Source organism: Erinaceus europaeus, chromosome 7, assembly GCF_950295315.1.
Source record: "Erinaceus europaeus chromosome 7, mEriEur2.1, whole genome shotgun sequence".
In the NCBI taxonomy this organism is placed as follows: Eukaryota; Metazoa; Chordata; class Mammalia; order Eulipotyphla; family Erinaceidae; genus Erinaceus; species Erinaceus europaeus.
In genome coordinates this window covers 2,449,984-2,469,974 of record NC_080168.1, presented here as the reverse complement: position 1 = coordinate 2,469,974, position 19,991 = coordinate 2,449,984, and the positions used below count along the sequence as shown (strand labels likewise).

The window sequence follows — 19,991 nt, the reverse complement described above, 5'->3', positions numbered from 1 at the left end:
AAGCACACACCTTACCACTACACAAGAACTAGGGTTCCTATTCTGCACTTCTGGGAGCTAGGGGGAGCTTCATGAACAGTAAAGTAAGTTTTCAGGTGTTTCTCCCTCTCTGTCTCCCCCTCCCCCTTTCAATTTCTCTCTGTCCTATCCAATTAAAAAAAAAGAAAAAAATCAGGGGGGAATGGCTGCTGGGAGTGGTGGATTTGTAGTGCAGTCACTGAGCCCCAGCAATAACCCTGGAAGCACAAAAAGAAAGGAGGAGATGAAGAGGAGGAGGAGGAGGAGGAGGAAGAGAAAAAAGGGGAGGAAGAAGAGGAGGAAGATGAAGAGGAGGGGAAGGACGAGGAAAAAGCTGTGGTATATATATATACTAGACTCTACTCAGCCATTTATTCACTTTTATAAGAAAGAGCCCGATTCACCTCTCAGATCTGCTGATCATACCTGGAACCTCATATAGGCAAATCCTGTTCTCCATCACTGAACTCTTTACCGAGGCAAAACCGAGCTTCCAACTCTGGAACCAACCTGCCTAAACCCCCCGACACACACACACACACACACACACACACACACACACACACCGGGCCCAGTAGAAAAGCCTTGGTTCCCAGCTGTTCCCGGGACCAACAACAGCCGTATAATCTTTCAGTCAAGCCAAGATGTGGAAGGAAAGAAGGACTCATTGTTACTTTTCTTTCTACCAGAGGTTTCTTTCATATCTCCCCACCGAGGTCTACAGAGGTAAGGAAATCACTGTCACATCTTGGTTTTAAAGGTGCCTTTCAAATGCATTTTGAATGGTTGAGAACTGAGAGAAAGAAAGGACTGCTTAGGGACAAGGCCAGGCAGAGGCCCCTGAAGAGACCAACCGCTACCCGGAGTGTCTCTAAAATACGCTTGCCTCAAGTGATAAACAAGTAGCTGCCTGAGAAATCCTAATTTAGGAAAAACAAGGCAGCTATTCTGCTGAAAATATGGCTGTGCTAGCAACCATTAGCCAGGACTACTTCTCCTAACCTCCCAGGGAAAGAGGCACCAGGAGCAAGAATGGAAGTTGGTCCGGTTTCAAAATCCAGAATCCTCTCTGCAAGAGACTAGACTGAACCAGACACCTGCATTCCTCTTTGTCTCACAGCCACATGCCACCCCCAGGGACCAGGAGTTTGTAGAGACAATACTGGGGAGAGTCTGCTGCTTTGTGGAGTCTCAGGGCAGTCTTCCAACTTTCTACATTTTTCTCATAAATAGTGACTAAAAACACAGTGATCTTTGTCTTTGAGTGGGATCATCCCATATTCACTCTTCTCTTTCTGGCTGACTTGACTTTACAGGGCTCCTCCAAGCTCTATCCAAGATGAGATGAAGAAGGTCACTTCATCATTCTTAATAGCTGAGTAGTATTCCATTGTGTATCTAGACCACAACTTTTTCAGCCACTCATCTGTTTTTGGACACCTGGGTTGCTTCCAAGTTTTGGTTATTACAAGTCATGCTGCTCTGAACATAGGTGTACACAGATCTTTTTGGATGGGTGTGTTGGGTTCCTTAGGATCTATCCCCAGGAGAGGAATTGCAGGGTCATAGGGTAGGTCCATTTCTAGCCTTCTGAGTGTTCTCCAGACTGTTCTCCACAGAGGTTGGACCAATTGACATTCCCACCAGCAGTGCAGGAGGGTTCCTTTGTCCCGACAACCTCTCCAGCATTTGTTGTTTAGAAATAAGAATAAAAGGGGGAAACACAAAACAGAACTGGGATGGGGTTTGGTGTGTTGCACCAAAGTAAAGGACCCAGAGGTGGAATTGGGCTGTGAAGTCCTGGTACATGATGGCAGAGGAGAACCTAGTCTGGGAGCGAGAGTGTTTTGTTTTGTTTCATTGCATTTAAGCACTTTATTCAGTAAAGAAAGAGAAAGCAAATAATGAAATGCATGCTGTCACTAGTAAAGTACACATACATTTTCATGTGCATTTGTATTGAGCATTTATATCTGTATTTCTATCAAGTCTAGCTCATTTACTTAGCAATGGTACACATGAAGTGGAGTGCTTTGTGCCTGGCTGTGTGCAAACCTCACAGACTTCCTCATCCCCTGTAACCCTGGGCAGAGTTGCTAAAACATTGGTTCAGTTAACCGGATTTGAAAACAGGACTAAGAAAAGAGCAATAAATGCCCCAAGTCAGAAGAGCATCACATGAAATAGCATTTTGACTCCGTAGCCAGACAGTGTTGTTTTGTTTTGTTTTGTGTTGTGTTGTTTTGTTTTGTATTGTGTTGTTTTGTTTTGTTTTGTTTTGCTTGGGGGGAAGAAAGGATGGTGAGAGTGTTTTGCAGAAGACTGAGAAACTCCACACACGTACCAACAACTGTTTTGTATTGGTACAACTGTATTTACTGTTATGTGTAAACAAAAAATAATAATAGTAAAAAGGAGAGAAGCAATTACAAAAGCCAGAACTCCCACCTTCTGAACCCTATAAAGATCTTTGGTCCATACTCACAGAAGGATAAAGACTAGGAAAATTTCCAGTGGTGGGGAGGGGATATAGAACCCTGGTGGTGGGGATAGTATGGAATTGTACCCTTTTTATCCTACAAGTTGTCAATCATTATTAAATCACTAATAAAAAATCATTAAAATAAGAGGGAGGTGGGCAGTAGTGCAGTGGGTTAAGCGCTCCTGGCGCTAAGCACAAGGACTGGCATCAGGATCCCGGTTCAAGCCCCCGGCTCCCCACCTGCAGGGGAGTCGCTTCACAAGCGGTGCAGCAGATCTGCAGGTGTCTGTCTTTCTCTCCCCCTCTCTGTCTTCCCCTCCTCTCTCCATTTCCCTCTGTCCTATCAAACGGAAACAAAATGGGAAAAATGGCCTCCAGGGGCAGTGGATTAGTAGTGCAGGCACCCAGCCCCAGCGATAACCCTGGAGGCAAAAGAAGAAGAAGAAGGAAACACTCACATAAATAAAAACTATACTAAAACATAAAGGAAGGGAAATTCTCTTAGGCTGAAGGAAATAAATTCATTATGAAACAGAAAAAGGAATCAATGAAAGAGGCTTTTCATCAACATTTGCAATTTTCAAAAAGTGCTTGATTAAAGAGAACTGTCTTCAAACATTCAAACAGGAAACAATAGGTTAACTAGCAAAGAGACAGTAACTGAGTCAGCCTCAGACTTCTCTTTTGTGAAACTAATTGCCAACACTAATTTAAAGGGATCTGCTACGTTCTGTGGGGCTGCGAGAAAGCTCACTTGTATTTGACGTATAGATAGCGTATATAATTATTCTCAGATATGTAAAGTTCAAATATATATATAGATAAATAGATAGATAGATAGATAGATAGATAGATTACTCAACTTCCCTTTTCAAAAAAGCTCTTTATTATTCCAACTAAGCAACATGAAGAGTTGAAGAATGAAATCCTACTACAAAAGAACAGATGATATACATTAAAAGAAGTCAGCAGAGCAGAGGAGACAGCATAATGGTTCTTCAAAAGACTTTTATGTCTGAGGCTTTGAGGTCCCAAGTTCAACCCCCCAGCACCACCTGAGCAGTGCTCTGGTTTCTATCTCTCTGTGTCTTTTCTTTCTCTCTGAATCTCTGTCACTAAAGATAAATAACTAAAACAAGCTATGTGAAGATCCATCTGACTATAAACCAAATACAAATAAAAAAAGAATCATTCTGGAATGCAAAATTACATCATGTTAAAACAGAAATAATTACTAGGATTTAAAACCAGGTTATATAAGTAAAGTTGGAAAAGAGAGAGTAGATTGCAAATTAAATCTGTGCTGAATTCTAATCTTAGAAATGATTCAAAGATGTTGGCTTGTCGGGATTTTTACAATTAGAGAAATATAAGCATGTTTCTTAAACCTAAAATTACTATCACAATGTAAAAACATAAAGGATAATTACTTGAAAAATGAAACAAGCAATGAAAACTTCACATTTAGCAATAACTATAGGTAAGTCAAATACTTATCCATAGTTGTTGATCAAACCAGTTACTAGTAACACAGCTATATGAGGGAACAAAGTTTAGTCACTGAAAAAAAAAAAAGCCACCTAGATGGGAGTGTGGATCCACCTGCCCACGGCTAGGTCCAGCAGAGAGGCAGTTACAGAAGCCAGAACTCCCACCTTCTGCTCCCCATAAAGGTCTTTGGTTCACACTCCAGAGGGATAAAGAACAGGAAAACTTCCAATGGAGGGGATGGGATATAGAACTCTGGTGGTGGGAATTGTGTGAAATTGTACCCTTCTTATCCAATGGGCTTGTTGACAATAATTAAATCAATTAAAAAAAAAAACCCACCTCAAGAACCCCAAAGATACCACCAAAAAATTCCTGGGAATAATTAATAAATTCAGGAAAGTGTCAGGATACAAAGTCAGTACATGCAAGTCTGCGTCAGTTCTGTACATAAACAGTCAGAGGGGACTGGGCAGCAGCACACCTGGGGGCACATAGTACTATGTACAAAGACCTGGGTTCAAGTCCTTGCTCCCCACCTGCAAGGGAAGGCTTAACCAGCAGTGAAGCAGGTCTGTTCTCCCCATCCTCCCTCAATTTCTCCCTGTCCTACTGAATAAAATGGGGTGGGGGGAAATCAAAGAAAATATTTAAAAAAAAAAAAAAAAAGACGGAAAAGGGGGAAAATGGCTGCCAGGAACAGTGGAGCCATAACCCCCAAAGACCAAAAACAAACAAAAAATTATATATATATATATATATATATATATATATATATATATATATATAAATGTAAATAAATAGAGAGAGATAAATAAAGCAAGGAGTCAGAGGGAAGGGAAACAAGATGTGACCCATTTACAATCAAACATCCCCTCCCCCCCCACAAAAAAAAAAACTACCCTGGGTGACTCCCACGAAGGAGGTGAAGGACTTTTACAACAAAACATACAGGATGGACGCTGTTAAAGAAGAAGAGAAGGATACACAAAAATGGAAGAAACTCTGCTCTTGGGTGAGAAGACTAAACATTATTAAAACGGCCTTTCTACCAGACAACCTACAGTCTCAGTGCAACCCTACCAAAGCCCCAATGGCATTTTTCAAGCAAATTGAACAGCTTGTCCAAAGATTTGTGTGGGACACACACACACACTCACACACACTCACACACACACAGACACACACTCACACACACACTCTCACACACACACTCACACACTCACACACACACTCACACACTCACACACACACACACTCACACACTCACACACACACTCACACACACACTCACACACACTCACAAACACACACTCTCACACACACACACACTCTCACACACTCACACACACACATACTCACACACACTCACACACACACCACACACACACACTCACAAACACACACACTCACACACACACCACACACACACACTCACAAACACACTCACACACTCACACACAGTCACACACACACTCACACACACTCACACACACACACTCACACACACAGACACACTCACACACACACACTCACACACACTCACACAGACACACACACAGACACACACACAGACACACACTCACACACACACTAACACACACTCACACACAGACACACACACACAGAGACACACACTCACACACACTCACACACACAGACACACACACAAACACACTCACACACACTCACACACACACTAACACACACAGACACACACTCACACACACAGACACAGAGAGACACACACTCACACACTCACACACACACTCACACACACTCACACACACACTCACACACACACACTCACACATACACACACTCACACACACTCACACACACACACACTCACACACACACTCACACACACACACTCACACACATATACTCACACACACACACACACACTCACACACATATACTCACACACTCACACACACACACACACAGCCAAAGTACTTCCAAGAGGACAAAGGAAAAATACGAGGGAGGGTATCATGCTCCCCAACATCATTTTATAATAAAAAGCAATAGTAACGAAAACAGCACAGTACTAGAATAAAAATGGGCATACAGAGCAATGGAGCAGAACCAAACGCCCAGAAATGAATCTACATATTTACAACCACCTAATACATGACAAAGGAGCAAGAAAAGAAATAAGCAAAAGCTTGGAAACAACAACAACAAAAAAAAACATTCATAGATGACTGACTAGAGAAGTTATGGGATATATATTCCAGAAATACTTCTATGTTATCAAAATGATGATATTGTGTCCTTTGGGTCAAAATGGATGAAACTGGAGGTGATGATGCTTAGTAAAATAAGTCCAGAGAAGAAAGACAACTATTGGGACCAGGTGGTGGTGCACCTGGTTGAGCACACACATTACAGTGTGCAAGGACCCGGGTTCGAGCCCCCAGTCCCCCCACCTGCAGGGGGAAAGCTTCACAATGGTGAAGCAGGGCTGCAGGTGTCTCTCTGTCTCTCACCCTCTCTATCCCTCCCTTCCCTCTCGATTTCTGTCTCTATCCAACCAAGAAAGATAATAAAAGAATTTTTAAAAAAAGAAAGATAGCTTTCAGATGGTTATGCTCATATGTGGAACTTAGAAATCTGATTTACATGAACTTGCAAAAAAAAAAAAAAACAAACAAAAAAGAAGCAAGCAAACTGTTTCTAAGACTTATGAGAAATACAGTGGTTATCTCTGGGAGGGAGGGAGGAGGGTGGGAATCCAGAACTTTGTTGATATGAATAGTATGCTATTCATTGTAATCATATAATCTTGTAACCTACTACTAATCACAAACAAAAGAATTACCATGTAAGAAAAGAGTAAGTACTATGAGGATTGTCAGTGGGACATGCATTCACTTATGTGTGGGCTTTTTCCGAGGTCCTGCAGAATTCACTCAATCCTAATAGAATAGATACGGACAGGATGCAAGGCTGTTGAGGACACAGTGGCAAGCATCACAGACAAATCGCTGACCTCACATGTTATTCTATACAGGATTAAAGATTCAGAAGAACGTGAAACGGTACAAGTAAATCAAAATGAGCCAGAGGGCCAAATAGGTGTTGAATGTAGAGGAAACAACGAAAATATCAGGGCAATAAAAAGTGAAGTGTGTCAGGATGAAAGAGGCATGACTGAGACAATGGGGACTAAGAGGGTCTTACAGAACCCTATTTCCAATACGTGTTTAACACTCTGTGGACAAGGCAAAGACCTGCAGACATGGTCCAGTCCCCCTACCAGTAGACACCTACCTGCTATCTTGGTTAGAGCCCAAAGGATAAAATGGAACCTGAAAAGTTGGGTTTCAATTGATTGACAGCCATTGTTATCTTGTGGAATCTACAAGTCTGTTCTTAAAAGTAATTTACATTGTATTTAAAATTAAGAATGAGGTGCATGCCCAGAGCTGGGTGGTGGCTCACCCAGTGCGCATGTTAAAATGCACAAGAACCCAAGCTCCCCGTCCCCACCTGCATGGGCAACTCTTCATGAGCAGTGAAGCAGGTCTGCAGGTGTCTCCTTCTCTCTCCTCCCCTATCTCCCCTTTCTGTCTCAGCTTCTTTCCAAAAAAAAAAAAAAATGAATAAGTTAAATAAAATAATTTTTTAAAAAGAAAAATTAAATAAAATGAATGCACAGAATTAAAAGGTGTGATTTTTATGAGTTTTATAAGTGGATAAACTCATACTACCACCCCCCGACTGTGATTTGAACAGAAGTTGGCATACTATGATCAGGGGCCATTGCTTTCTGTTTTCCTGTGGTCAGCAAGCTAAAAATGATTTTTGTAGATTTTATATGCTTGAAAAAAATCATTAAAAGAGCAATATTTAAAAAACTCAGGATGCTATGTCTTGACATGTGAAGTACATATGAAATTCAAACGTCAGTGTCCACAAATAAGGTATTATTGGAAGGTGGCCCAGTGCTCATGCATTTCCTTACTCTTCCTGGATGCTTTTGTGTTCTCCTGGCAGAGCTAAGCAGCTGTAACCCTGACCATCAGGGGGGAAAGCCTCAACTATTTACTCTCCAAACCTCAGCAGAAAGCTTGCTGACACCTTAATTAGAACATCACCATGAACCAGAAAATTCCATCATGCCCCTTTGACATAAAGTTTTCACACCCTACATTTATTTCAGGCAATTATCTTCAGGAATCTATTTAATCTATTGTCCTAGGTAGAATGTATTTGTTCTAGAAACTGAGGTGAATGAAATCAATACATGTCTATCTCTGTCCTTGCTTTTCATCCATACTGTGGCATACACTACGAGTCTGTTCATTTTTATACCTGCATAGTGCTTTATGACGTGGATAAAACAGAATTCACTGGGAATCGGGCGGTAGTGCAGCGGGTTAAGCGCACGTGGCGCAAAGCGCAAGGACCTGCCTAAGGATCCCGGTTCGAGGCCCCGGCTCCCCACCTGTAGGGGAGTCACTTCACAGGCAGTGAAGCAGGTTTGCAGATGTCTGTCTTTCCCCGTCTCTGTCTTCCCCTCCTCTCTCCATTTCTCTCTATCCTATCCAACAACAACAACATCAACAACAATGACAATAATAATTATAACAAGGGCAACAAAAGGGAATAAATAAATAAATATTGTTTAAAAATTAAAAAACAAAACAGAATTCACTGATATGTTCACCCCCTGGTAAATGATGAAGTTGTTTCTGGTTCTTAATTATTATGAGTCAAGCCTCTGCTGCACACTAGATATGTGTGTCAAGACTAAATATTTGGTGGAATTGCTGGGTTAGAAAACAGATGCATGTTTGACTTTCACTGTCAAGTTTTTGACTCTCTTGTCAAGAAAATACCACAGTTACAGTACATAGCCTCTCTACTATTTCCTCATAATATCTATTTTTTCATAATTTTTATTTATGAAAAGGAAACACTGACAAAAATCATAGGATAAGAGGGGTACAACTCCACACAATTCCCACCACCAGAACTCCGTATCCCATCCCCTCCCCTGATAGCTTTCCTATTCTCTATTCCTCTGGGAGCATGGACCCAGGGTCATTGTGGGATGCAGAAGGTGGAAGGTCTGGCTTCTGTAATTGCTTCCCCGCTGAACATGGGCGTTGACAGGTGGATCCATACTCCCAACCTGTCTCTTTCTTTCCCTAGTGGGGCAGGGCTCCGGGGAAGCGGAGCTCCAGGACATATTAGTGGGGTCGTCTGTCCAGGGAAGTCTGGTTGGCATCATGGTAGCATCTGGAACCTGGTGGTCTGGCCATACGAGGAAAGGGACATTCAGAGGGGAGCAGGACTTAGGGTAGGCCAGTGTCTGACCCTGCTTCAGGACCCACAGTCTTCCCTCTGCTTCACATCCCTCCTTGGGTACCTCTTCTGTATCTTTTTTTTTTTTTAAAGTAATGTTAATAGGTAAGTGATAACATCCCTTAGTAGCTTTGACTTGCATTTCCCTAATGATTGAGGCCACCAGACAGCTTGTAGTGTGTTTACTCACCTATTCTATTTTCTTCTGTGAGAGATCTAAGACTGAACCATCACAATACCCCATTTTCCTCTTTGCTTTGACTGCTTGGCCATTTAGAGGTCAAGGGCCCAATTATGCACGACCCCAGGTGTTTTGCTTCTAACGTGAATCTTGGTTTTGTCATCTATTTTTCTCCTTCTTTCCTTTCTCTCCCAACTTCTCTACCTATTTAATTGGATCCTGTTTGTTCTCACCTTCTTTAACATGATAGAAATTCTATTTGGGAATAAGGCAGGTGACAGACAATAAAAGAGGAAAAAAGACACAGCTGGATTGCCCCTGATGCGCCAGGCACTGAGCTGAGCACTTGGAATTGAGAGAAGATTGTGCCTCCATCCTCCAGGGAGCCACAGAGGAAAAACTGGTAAGTAGAAGCTGAGACAGAGGAGTCAGGCGATAGCGCAGCGGGTTAAGCGCACGTGGCGCAAAGCGCAAGGACGGCCATAAGGATCTCGGTTCAGGCCCCCCGTTCCCCACCTGCAGGGGAGTCGCTTCACAAGCGGTGAAGCAGGCTGGTGTATATCTTTCTCTCCCCCTCTCTCCATTTCTCTCCATCCTATCCAGCAACTACAACATCAATAACAAGAACAATCATAACTACAACAAGAATAACAAGAAGAAGCTGAGACAGTAGCTACAGCAAGAGAGAACTGCCTTGGCAGAGAATGGAAGCACTGGAGAGGAAGAGTGAGGAGGAGCTTCTTGGACAAGATCATTATTTTGTAATTTTTTAATATTTATTTATTTCCTTTTGTTGCTTGTTGTTTTTATTGTTCTTGTAGTTATTATTGCTATTGATGTCATCCTTGTTGGATAGGACAGAGAGAAATGGAGAGAGGAGGGGAAGACAGAGAGGGGGAGAAAAAGACAGACACCTGCAGACCTGCTTCACCGCCTGTGAAGCGACTCCCCTGCAAGTGGGGAGCCGAGGGCTCGAACCGGGACCTTAGGCAGGTCCTTGTGCTTTGGGCCACGTGTGCTTAACCCACTGTGCTACCACCTGACTCCCTATTTTGTAATTTTATTTAATTTTTATTAGTGATTTAATAATGATTAACAAGATTCTGGGATAAGAGAGGTGCAATTCCACACAATTCCCACCACCAGAGTTCCATATCTCATCCCCTCCATTGGAAGCTTCCCTATTCTTTATCCCTCTGGGAATATGGATCAAAGATCCTCATGGGGTGCAGAAGGTGGGAGTTATGGCTACCATAATTGCTTCTCTGCTGGACACGGACATTGACAGGTCAATACATCCCCCCAGCCTGTTTCTAACTTTCCCTAGTGGCTCAGGGCTCTGGGGAGATGGAGTTCCAAGACACATTGGTAAGGTCGTCTGCCCAGGGAAGTCAGGTTGGTGTCATGGTAGCATTTATATGCAACTTGGTGGCTAAAAAAGCATAAAGATGTAAAGCAGAACAAATTGTTTAATAATCAGGAATCTAAAGGTCAGACTATAGCAGGTGAAATTTGGGGTCTTCATATTGGAAGAAGCTAGGAAGTCTATTTTAGGTTTATTCCAAAGGACCCATGACTTTAGTAATTTTTGCCTGAGCCTGAGAGCTAGCAGGTGGCCTAAGAGTGTTGTGTGGGAAAGATGCTATCAAGACTAGACAGCTGGGTCAGAGCAGAGAGAAGCTCTCAAATATGGGAAAAGTATATAAATAATTCTTGACTGAGCATTAGTTGAAGAATGAACGATGGTTTCTAGAAAGAAATGGAGTCTTTGGAGTGGAGGAGGCAGAGTATTCAGAAGAGAAGTCTCACAGCTCAGCAGTATTTAAGGCAACAGTACTTGAGACCTTGGAGGACTTAGAGAACTGAGAGCAGCTGGAAGACAAGATAGGTAAGGGCAGGGGACCGAAAGAGCAGTTATGAAGGGCTGGGGAGACAGCATCATAGTTCTGCAGAAGACTTTCATGCCTGAGGCTCTGAGGTGCTAGGGTTGATCCCCAGCCCTACCATCAGCCAGAGCTGACCAGTACTCTGGTCTTTCTCTCTGTGTGTCTCTCATTAAAATACCTTTTCAAAAAAGAAAAAGAGAGAACAGTGTGATCTTGCACCTAGTGACCAAACCCAATGTCAAAAGCAGGGGAGTGTCACTCTGCCGAAGAGACAGGTGAGAACTAGGTGGTACACCTGGTTAAGTGCTCCTATTACCATGCACGAGGACCAGGGTTCAAGCCCCCAGTCTCCACCTGCAGGGGGAATGCTTCACGAGTAGTGAAGCAGAGCTACAGGAGTCTTTCTCTCACTGTCTCCCCTTCCCTCGCAATTTCTCTCTGTTCTATAAATAAAATAAATAAAGTTTTTTAAAAAGAGGCAGGAATTACAAAGTCATGTGGTAAGGGGTATCATCTCAGGGAGGGTGAAAAATGTGGGTTCACCACAGCATCCACAGAAGATATGATAAGCCCCTAAAGCAAAACTCTGGACAATAGATGGAGTAGACAAACTCTGTTTCTGAACTAGCATGGAGCAGACAGAAAAATCCTAGGTGCCCAGACATCAGAATTCTGAGACACTGGGTCGTCAGAAAAGTCATGACGTGTCTGTCTCTGATTTTTGTTTTTGTTTTTTTTCCTGCCAAACAACATGTCACAACTTTTCCGACAACCCAGTAGCCCAGGGAAATGTGAGAACAGCACAGAAGATCTAGACCACGCAGAAATCTCTCACTAAAGAGCGCCAACTCAGGTACCAAGAATGACGGAGAAGTGAACCAGAGCCTCAGCAAACAAACTGAAATGTCTGCCCAAGGATGGCAGCTATCACACTGTTCTCAAGACTGGATCTTCATCCTTAGAACTGAAACAGAGATTCTGCCTCAAAAAATTCCACATCAGCAGTCTTTTCACTGGCCAATTATCATTAAGCGTGTGATTATAACTGCCGGATAATTAAACTACAACGAGTGCTAATGCAATTACATTGTTCAAAAAATATTCGGGAAGCTACACTCACCCCAGCCCTCATGAAACGTCGTGCTAATGTCTTGGCACATGTGACTAATAATGAAATGAGTTACAACTGTGTGTGTGTGTGTGTGTGTGTGTGTATCACATTACATTGCTGCAAGTGTATCATAATATTTTATAGCTTAATGGAGAATCTGGCTTCAAGCAACACAGGAAGAATGAATCTCAGCCAATCATTATCCATTTGGAAATATATATATATATATACATATATATATATATATATATATATATATGTATATATATATATATATACACTCAGCAGTTGACAAGACTCTAACCATCAATAACAATTACGTTGAAACCTTCCTGACACAATAGGTAGATATTTAATATCAATAACATAAAATACACCCTCGCTAATGGAGATATATTAAGATATTGATTAGTTATGCAAGAAAGGATATGCTTATTCCATTCCCACTAGTAATTAGGAGTGGGTTATTGACTATTCCCTGAAACACATCTTTTAGTCCATTTCCCTTTCTCTACCCGAGAGTACACTTCAGCGGGCCAAGCGGGCCAATAATCAGAGCAAGCAGGCATTCCTAAAAAATGGGAACCATATGCATGACCCAAGGCAGCCAGCATCCCTGCTGAATGCCTACTAGGCCTGCTCTGCTGCGCTGGTGGGCGCCAAGGCTGTATGGGAGACTGGGAGGGACTGTACCGTTGTGGGAGACGCTTGTGATCCAAGAAGAGAGAAGGGAGCCCAGAGCATATCATGGGGAAAGATAGACTGGGGGCTGTGCTGAGAGGCAGCCTAGCCAGGTGAGTGGGGAATTGGACAAGCAACTAATGACTTTAACATCCGCACAGGAAGCAGAGGCGGGGCAGTGAGGAAGTAAGGGAGCTGGGCCCCTCCTCCTTTCAACATTTTTCTGAAGTTCATATGGAGACATGACACCTCTCAGGCATTACATCAGTGGGGAGGGACAGGGACGTTAAAAAAAAAAAGTCACATGAAAAAAGACCAAGACCCAGAAATGAGCAAAGAAAGAAGACATGAGAGGTCTTCCTACTAGGTCCACTAAGCAGAACTTAGGCTGGTCCTTTGTCCAGGTCTGCTCCCACAAGGACTCAAGGGCCTGGCTGTCCTCCAAGCTGGGAGTCAGTCTCTCTAGCTTGAACGGAAGGAAAACAGGCAGCAGGAATCAGAGAGCCTGTGTAGAGGAAGAGCATTAGGAGACCAAAGACCTTTTATTTATTTATGTATGTTTTGCATTATTTCAAATGTATCTTTTTAAAAATTAGTAGTGATTTAATAGTGATTAACAAGATAGTAAGATAACAGAGGTACAATTCCATACAGTTCTCACCACCAGAGTTCTGCATCCCATCCCCTCCATTGGAAGGCTCCCAATTCTTTCTCTCTCTGGTAGTAGGGACCAAAATTATTTTGGGGAGCAGAAGGTGGGATGTCTGGCTTCTGTAATTGTTTCTCTGCTGGACATGGGCATTGGCAGGTCAATCCACACCCCCAACCTGTTTCTATCTTTCCCTAGTGGGGCAGGGCTCTGGAGAGGTGACACACTAGTGAGTCATCTGCCCAGAGAAGTCAGGATGGCGTCATGGTAGCATCTGCAAGTTGGTGGCTGAAAGGCAGTAAGATATAAAGCAAGACAAAATATTTAATAAACAGGAACCAAAAAAGTAAGAATAGAGTGGATGAAATTAGGGGGTCTTCATGTGGGAAGAAGCTAGGAAGTCTAGTTTAGACATGTTTAAAGGGGCCCATGAATTTCGTACTTTTGGCCTGAACCCAGTAGCCAACATGTAGGTGGACTAAGAGTGCTATTTGGCATGACGGTGCCAGAGCTGAGGCTCTCTTCTACTTATAGTATTTTGTTGTTTCTTTTAATTTTATTTATTTATTCCCTTTTGTTGCCCTTGTTGTTTTATAGTTGTAGTTATTATTGTTGTTGTCATCGTTGTTGGATAGGACAGAGAGAAATGGAGAGAGGAGGGGAAGACAGACAGGAGGAGAGAAAGACAGACCCCTGCAGACCTGCTTCACCTGCAGGTGGGGAGCCGGGGTTCGAACCGGGATCTTTATGCCGGTCCTTGTGCTTTGCGCCACCTGAGCTTAACCCGCTGCGCGACAGCCCGACTCCCCAACTTATAGTTTTTATGCTTCAGAAATCACTGCTAAAATATAATTAATACTGAAGAATGTTGTGGATAATATCACTATACTTTATTTTTTTCTCACCACTCCCCTCACTAAAGGTCTGTGTCCCCATCCCCACCCCCACCCCATAGGTAACCACTATAGCCCCCTCAGTCTTAGTTAGATAGAGGTTGACTTTTTTTTTCACATGCATATATTCAATTCTCTATATTCCACATATGAATGAAACCATTCTGTATTTGTCCTTCACCTGCTTACCTGCTTCAGTAAGCATCACCTTCTCCCAGTCTATGCACTTTACCCTGAAGGATACAATATCATCTTTTTTATTGCTGAGTAATATTCCATCGAGTGTATGTTTCATAACTTTTTTATCCAGTCATATGTGGAAGGACATTTTGGTTGTTTGCAAGTTTTTGCTTATTATTTATGTTTTTATTTTTATTTTATTTTTTTTTACAAAACACCTCAAATTTATTTATTTAATATACTCATCACAAGGTCTTAACAAGAGATTACACACACACACACACACACACACACACACCACAGTTAAAGACAGAGTCCTATACAGACACAAATAAAAAAGACACCATCCAAGGGGGGAAAAAAAAAAAAAGACAATACAAGGTGAAAGGCTGGACAGTGCAGGTCAGGGTTCTTGACTGGAGACCTGGAGACCTGCTCTGAGCAGGTTTCTTGCAGGTACTTCTTAAAGGCTGTGGGATTTTCCCAGAGCTCAGTAGCCTGTGTGTTCAAAGGGCTGTGGATACTGGGTTCTCCTAGCAAGCTCTGGACGCAGAGCAGGATAGTCCTGACATCATACAGGGCAGGCCACTTGTCTTTCAAGATGTCCAGGCAGATGTTGCCCTGGGTGTCCACGCTGGGGTGGTAGCAGGCTGTGAGGAACTTCACAGTGGGTGTGTTGTAAGGGTGGCCACTGGGGAACTCCAGGGAGAGCTTACACCTCAGGTCCTCATGTATGGTGCCCGCGGCTCCGTGCATGGTCCCCACCCATTTGAAAAGGTTGTCTGATTCAGAGAAAGCAGAAATCGCTTTGTCACCAGGCATTATGCGGTTCATCCGTTCCTGCCGTAGCCTCTTGCCCACAGGGCCTGGTGCACCCCTGGGCTGAGCTGCTTTGAGGGCGGCGGTGACTCCGGAGGCTGCTGGGTCGCGGTTCTGCCAGTCCATCCCCAGAGGCGGCGCTGGAGGGAAACCACAGGAACAACGTGAGGGCAACTGCTATTTATTTATTTTTCTGTTGCCACCAGGATTACTGCTTGGGTTCAATGCTGGCATTACAAATCCACCACCCCTAGAAGTCATTTTTCCTTTTTTTTTTCTTTCTATTTGTTATTTGATGGGATAAATAGAAACTGAAAGGGGAGGGAAAGGTAGAAAGGGAGATAGAGAGGCACCTGTTATCCTACTTCACTACTTGTGAAGCTTCTCCCCTGCAGGTGGGGAGCAGGGGCTCAAACCCAGGTCCTCACACATGGAGACGTGTTTACTTAACTACCCCACTAAATAATTTTCAAATGCTACAGGAAATAAGTATGTTTCTTTGGTACTTTAATCGCTGAGGTTGACTTCAAATTCCCTCCATCTCTCTCTGTCTCTCTGTCTCTGTCTCTCTCTCTCTCTCTCTCCAGTGGAAACTGGTCTGCCTAACACTTTCTAGTGATGTGCTCTAGATCTAGACACAATACTCTTAGTGCTGGGGGAATATCAGCACTGACTAAAGCTAGAACCTCTACTTCTTGGTCTCCAGTATTCTATTAAACAACCATCCTGGACTCAGTGAATCCCCATCTCCTTTTAGGCAGCAGGAAACCAAATAGAGACAGTGCCACCAGAACTCAGCGAGGCCTTCCAAGTATGAAGCTCATTTGCAATGCAAAGCAACGTGAAGAGAACATTCTTTTAACATTGAAGACATGTGCCAATTCCCCAGGCAATGGGAAATGGCAGAGACTGATGTTTTGATGTTATTTTTAATGCATTTTTTAAAATAGGAGATTCTCTTTTTTTTCCCCACAGTCCCTTGAAAAGTGCAGAGGTAAATGGAGTGAGAGAAAGAAGCCCCTTTTTAAGTATGATCTGTCTTCTCCCATGCAGGCTGTTTAGAATGCCAATGCCCACTGGCAGTAGGGGAATTCTGGTGAGAGGGATTCCTCCTCCGTTCCAAATTAAAAAACAAGAGAACTAGACCTCAAGGCCATTTCTGCCTTGAAACTCTTCCTCAAACATGGTGTTTCACAATCACAGTACAACGATTAACAAAGAATGTTTTTTTTCCTTTCAACTAGAAGTAGAAATGAAACACAGACATCCCACCAGTCACCGTTGGTGGCAAAGCTGTTATAAAGCAAATCGCAGAGCATTGGGGGCTGACTATGACTGTGTTATCAAAGTCAACCAACAAAAAGCTTACATATAACAGCTTGTACCTTGATGCCCTGGGGGTTAGTAGAGCCTTCCCTACTCATAGAAGGCGACCATAATTTCAAAATAGGGAGAGCAATCTAAACAACTCAGAAGGCTAGAAACAGACCTGCACATTGACACAGCAACTCCTTGCTGAGGATATTTCTAAGGATCTAGACATACCCTTCCAAAAAGATTTGTGTATACCTATGCTTATAGCAGCACAATTTGTAATAGCCAAAATCTGGAAGTCACCCAGGTGTCCAACAACAGATGAGTGACTGAGCAAGTTGTGGTCTATATACACAATGAAATAATTAATACTCAGCTATCAAGACTGATGAATCAAAAAAAAAAAAGAATGATGACATCATCTTCTTCACTTCATCTTGGATGGAGCTTGAAGGAATCCTGAGATAAGCCAGAAAGAGAAGAATGAATATGGAATGATCTCACTCATGGGAGGTACTTGAGAAATAATAACAGAAAGAGGGAAGAAAGTAAAAATTTGGACTGGGTGGGGTGTATTGCACCAAAGCAAAGGTCTCTGGGGAAGGAGGACAGGGGGTGAGGGGCAGCTTCCAGGTTCTGTGCATGAGAATAGAAAAGGACCTAATTTGGGAGGAAGAGTGTTTGGCAGACACCTGTCGTGGCCAGACGGAAAACTGGACCCATGTGCCAATACGTTGTAAACCATTAACTTTCCTATAAGAAAAAGAAAAAAGGGAGTCGGGCTGTAGCGCAGCAGGTTAAGCGCAGGTGGCGCAAAGCACAAGGACCGGCATAAGGATCCCGGTTCGAACCCCGGCTCCCCACCTGCAGGGGAGTGGCTTCACAGGCGGTGAAGCAGGTCTGCAGGTGTCTGTCTTTCTCTCCGCCTCTCTGTCTTCTCCTCCTCTCTCCATTTCTCTCTGTCCTATCCAACAATGACAACAATAATAATAACTACAACAATAAAACAACAAGGGCAACAAAAGGGAATAAATAAATAAAATAAATATTAAAAAAAAAAAAGAAAAAGAAAAAAATCGTAGCCAAGCCCTCTAAAGTACATCAGAGCTTCAGAACTGCCTCTCTTTCAAGTTGGAACTGGGATCAAATATTCTTCCTCTTCTTATTGCTGGGATCTGTGACTCCCACTCAAAGGTTCAACATGCCTTTCTACATCCTAGCCATCACCTTGGGGCATCTGTCTTCTTCAAGACTCTGATGAGCCCATCTTGGATGGATCTTGAGGGAATCGTGTGAGATGAGATCACCCAGAAAGAGAAGGGTGAATATGGGATGATCTCACTCATAGACAGAGGCTGAAAAAAAAGGCCAGAAGGGAAAACACTAAGAAGAATTTAGAAAGGAACTGAAACACGATGACAGAAGGGGACCTAGTGAGGGTCACATTGTTATGTGGAAAACTGGGAAATGTTGTACATATACAAACTATTGTATTTTACTGATGATTATAAACCATTAGTCCCCCCAATAGAGAAATTGAGAAAAAGGAGGAAGAGAAGGAGAAGCAGCAGAAGCTGGTGAGCCCCTAAAAGCCCTAAGCATGTCGCATTTGTCTTTCTACTTCCAGATCCATACACAGGGCCTGACCAATAGACCATGTATGTGCTTATTAAATAAATTATGTAAAATAGGATGCCTGTAATTACATAATTATGACTGTCCTCCCATAATCACACAGCTAATTAACAATGGAATCAACTCTACTCTCCCAGTGCCCCATTCTCTGCATTTCCTCCTTAATGTCTCCAAAGGGGAATGGCCCACAATTGGGGAAAGAAGGGTAAATCTGCTCGAGCTTGTTTTCAGTCACAGGAAGGAGAGCATTCCCTTTGTTCTTCCAGGTGCAACTTGCTGGTCATTCTTCTTCTCTTCCCAGACTCCTATCCTTGCCTCCCTGAGAAGCCAAGGAAAACCAGGAAGTTCTTTCTCACCTAGACATGCTGGGTCCAGTCCTGGCCTCTTCTTTTGCTTTTCTGCTCACCTAGAATGAGTCTTCTGTCCCAAGAGATAATGTTTAAGATAAAGTGTGCCTTTGAGATAGTATGCTGGTATTGCCCCAGGGTGCTAATATATGCCCACACCAACAAGTGTTTGGTTATTTTTGGACTGTAGATATGTGTAGACTTCTCTTTTTTTAATTTTTATTTATAAAATAGAAACACTGACAAGACCATAGGATAAGAGGGGTACAATTCTCACCATCAGAACTCCATATTCCATCCTCTCCCTTGATAAAATTTCCTATTGTTTATCCCTCTGGGAGTATGGACCCAGGGTTATTATGGGGTGCAGAAGGTGGAAGGTCTGGCTTCTGTAATTGCTTCCCCGTTGAATATGGGTGTTGACAGATCGATCTATACTCCCAGCCTGTCTCTCTCTTTCCCTAGTGGGGCAGAGCTCTGGGGAAGGGGAGCTCCAGGACATATTGGTGAGGTCATCTCCCCAAGGAAGTCTGGTTGGTATCATGGTAGCATCTGGAACCTGGTGGCTGAAAAGAGTTAACGTATAAAGCCATACAAATTGTTGACTAATCATGAATCTAAAGGCTGGAATATAGCAGATGAAGAGTTGGGGTCTCCATTTTGGAAATAGCTAGTTGGTCTATTTCAGGTATATTCCAAAAGGTCCATGAGTTTATTAGTTTTTGCCTAAGCTTGAAGTCTGATATGCAGGTGGACCCAAGTTATTGTCTGAGGAGATGATGTCATGGCTAGAAAAAGGACTAGAAAGCTGGATCAGGGAAGAGAGTAGCTCCCGAATATGGGAAAAGTGTATGAATATTGTTGACTGTAAGCCCCATTGATTTGATCTGGGGCCCATATTCAGCTTAGGAGCCTGTGTAACCTCTGCATCCCTGTAGGCCCAAACTTGCGTTCTGTGGGCATCAGTAGGAACATTCCAGGTTGCACC

General features: G+C 43.0%; 1 protein-coding gene across 3 annotated transcripts; it reads right to left on the bottom strand.

Moving 5' to 3' along the window:
- Positions 1-14,996: 14,996 nt before the first annotated feature.
- Positions 14,997-15,833, bottom strand: LOC103111791 (ubiquitin-conjugating enzyme E2 C-like). Of its 3 annotated transcripts, none has more exons than XM_060193408.1 (2): positions 15,540-15,833; positions 14,998-15,476 (listed from the first exon to the last, which is right to left on the bottom strand). In XM_060193408.1, exons 1-2 carry the CDS (start codon positions 15,831-15,833, stop codon positions 15,192-15,194), a joined length of 579 nt encoding a protein of 192 aa, XP_060049391.1. In that variant the 3' UTR covers positions 14,998-15,191. The 3 variants fall into 3 exon arrangements, with proteins under 3 accessions (XP_016042754.2, XP_060049391.1, XP_060049392.1); XM_060193409.1 differs by having other exon boundaries at positions 14,999-15,634; positions 15,704-15,833; XM_016187268.2 differs by having other exon boundaries at positions 14,997-15,833.
- Positions 15,834-19,991: the final 4,158 nt, after the last annotated feature.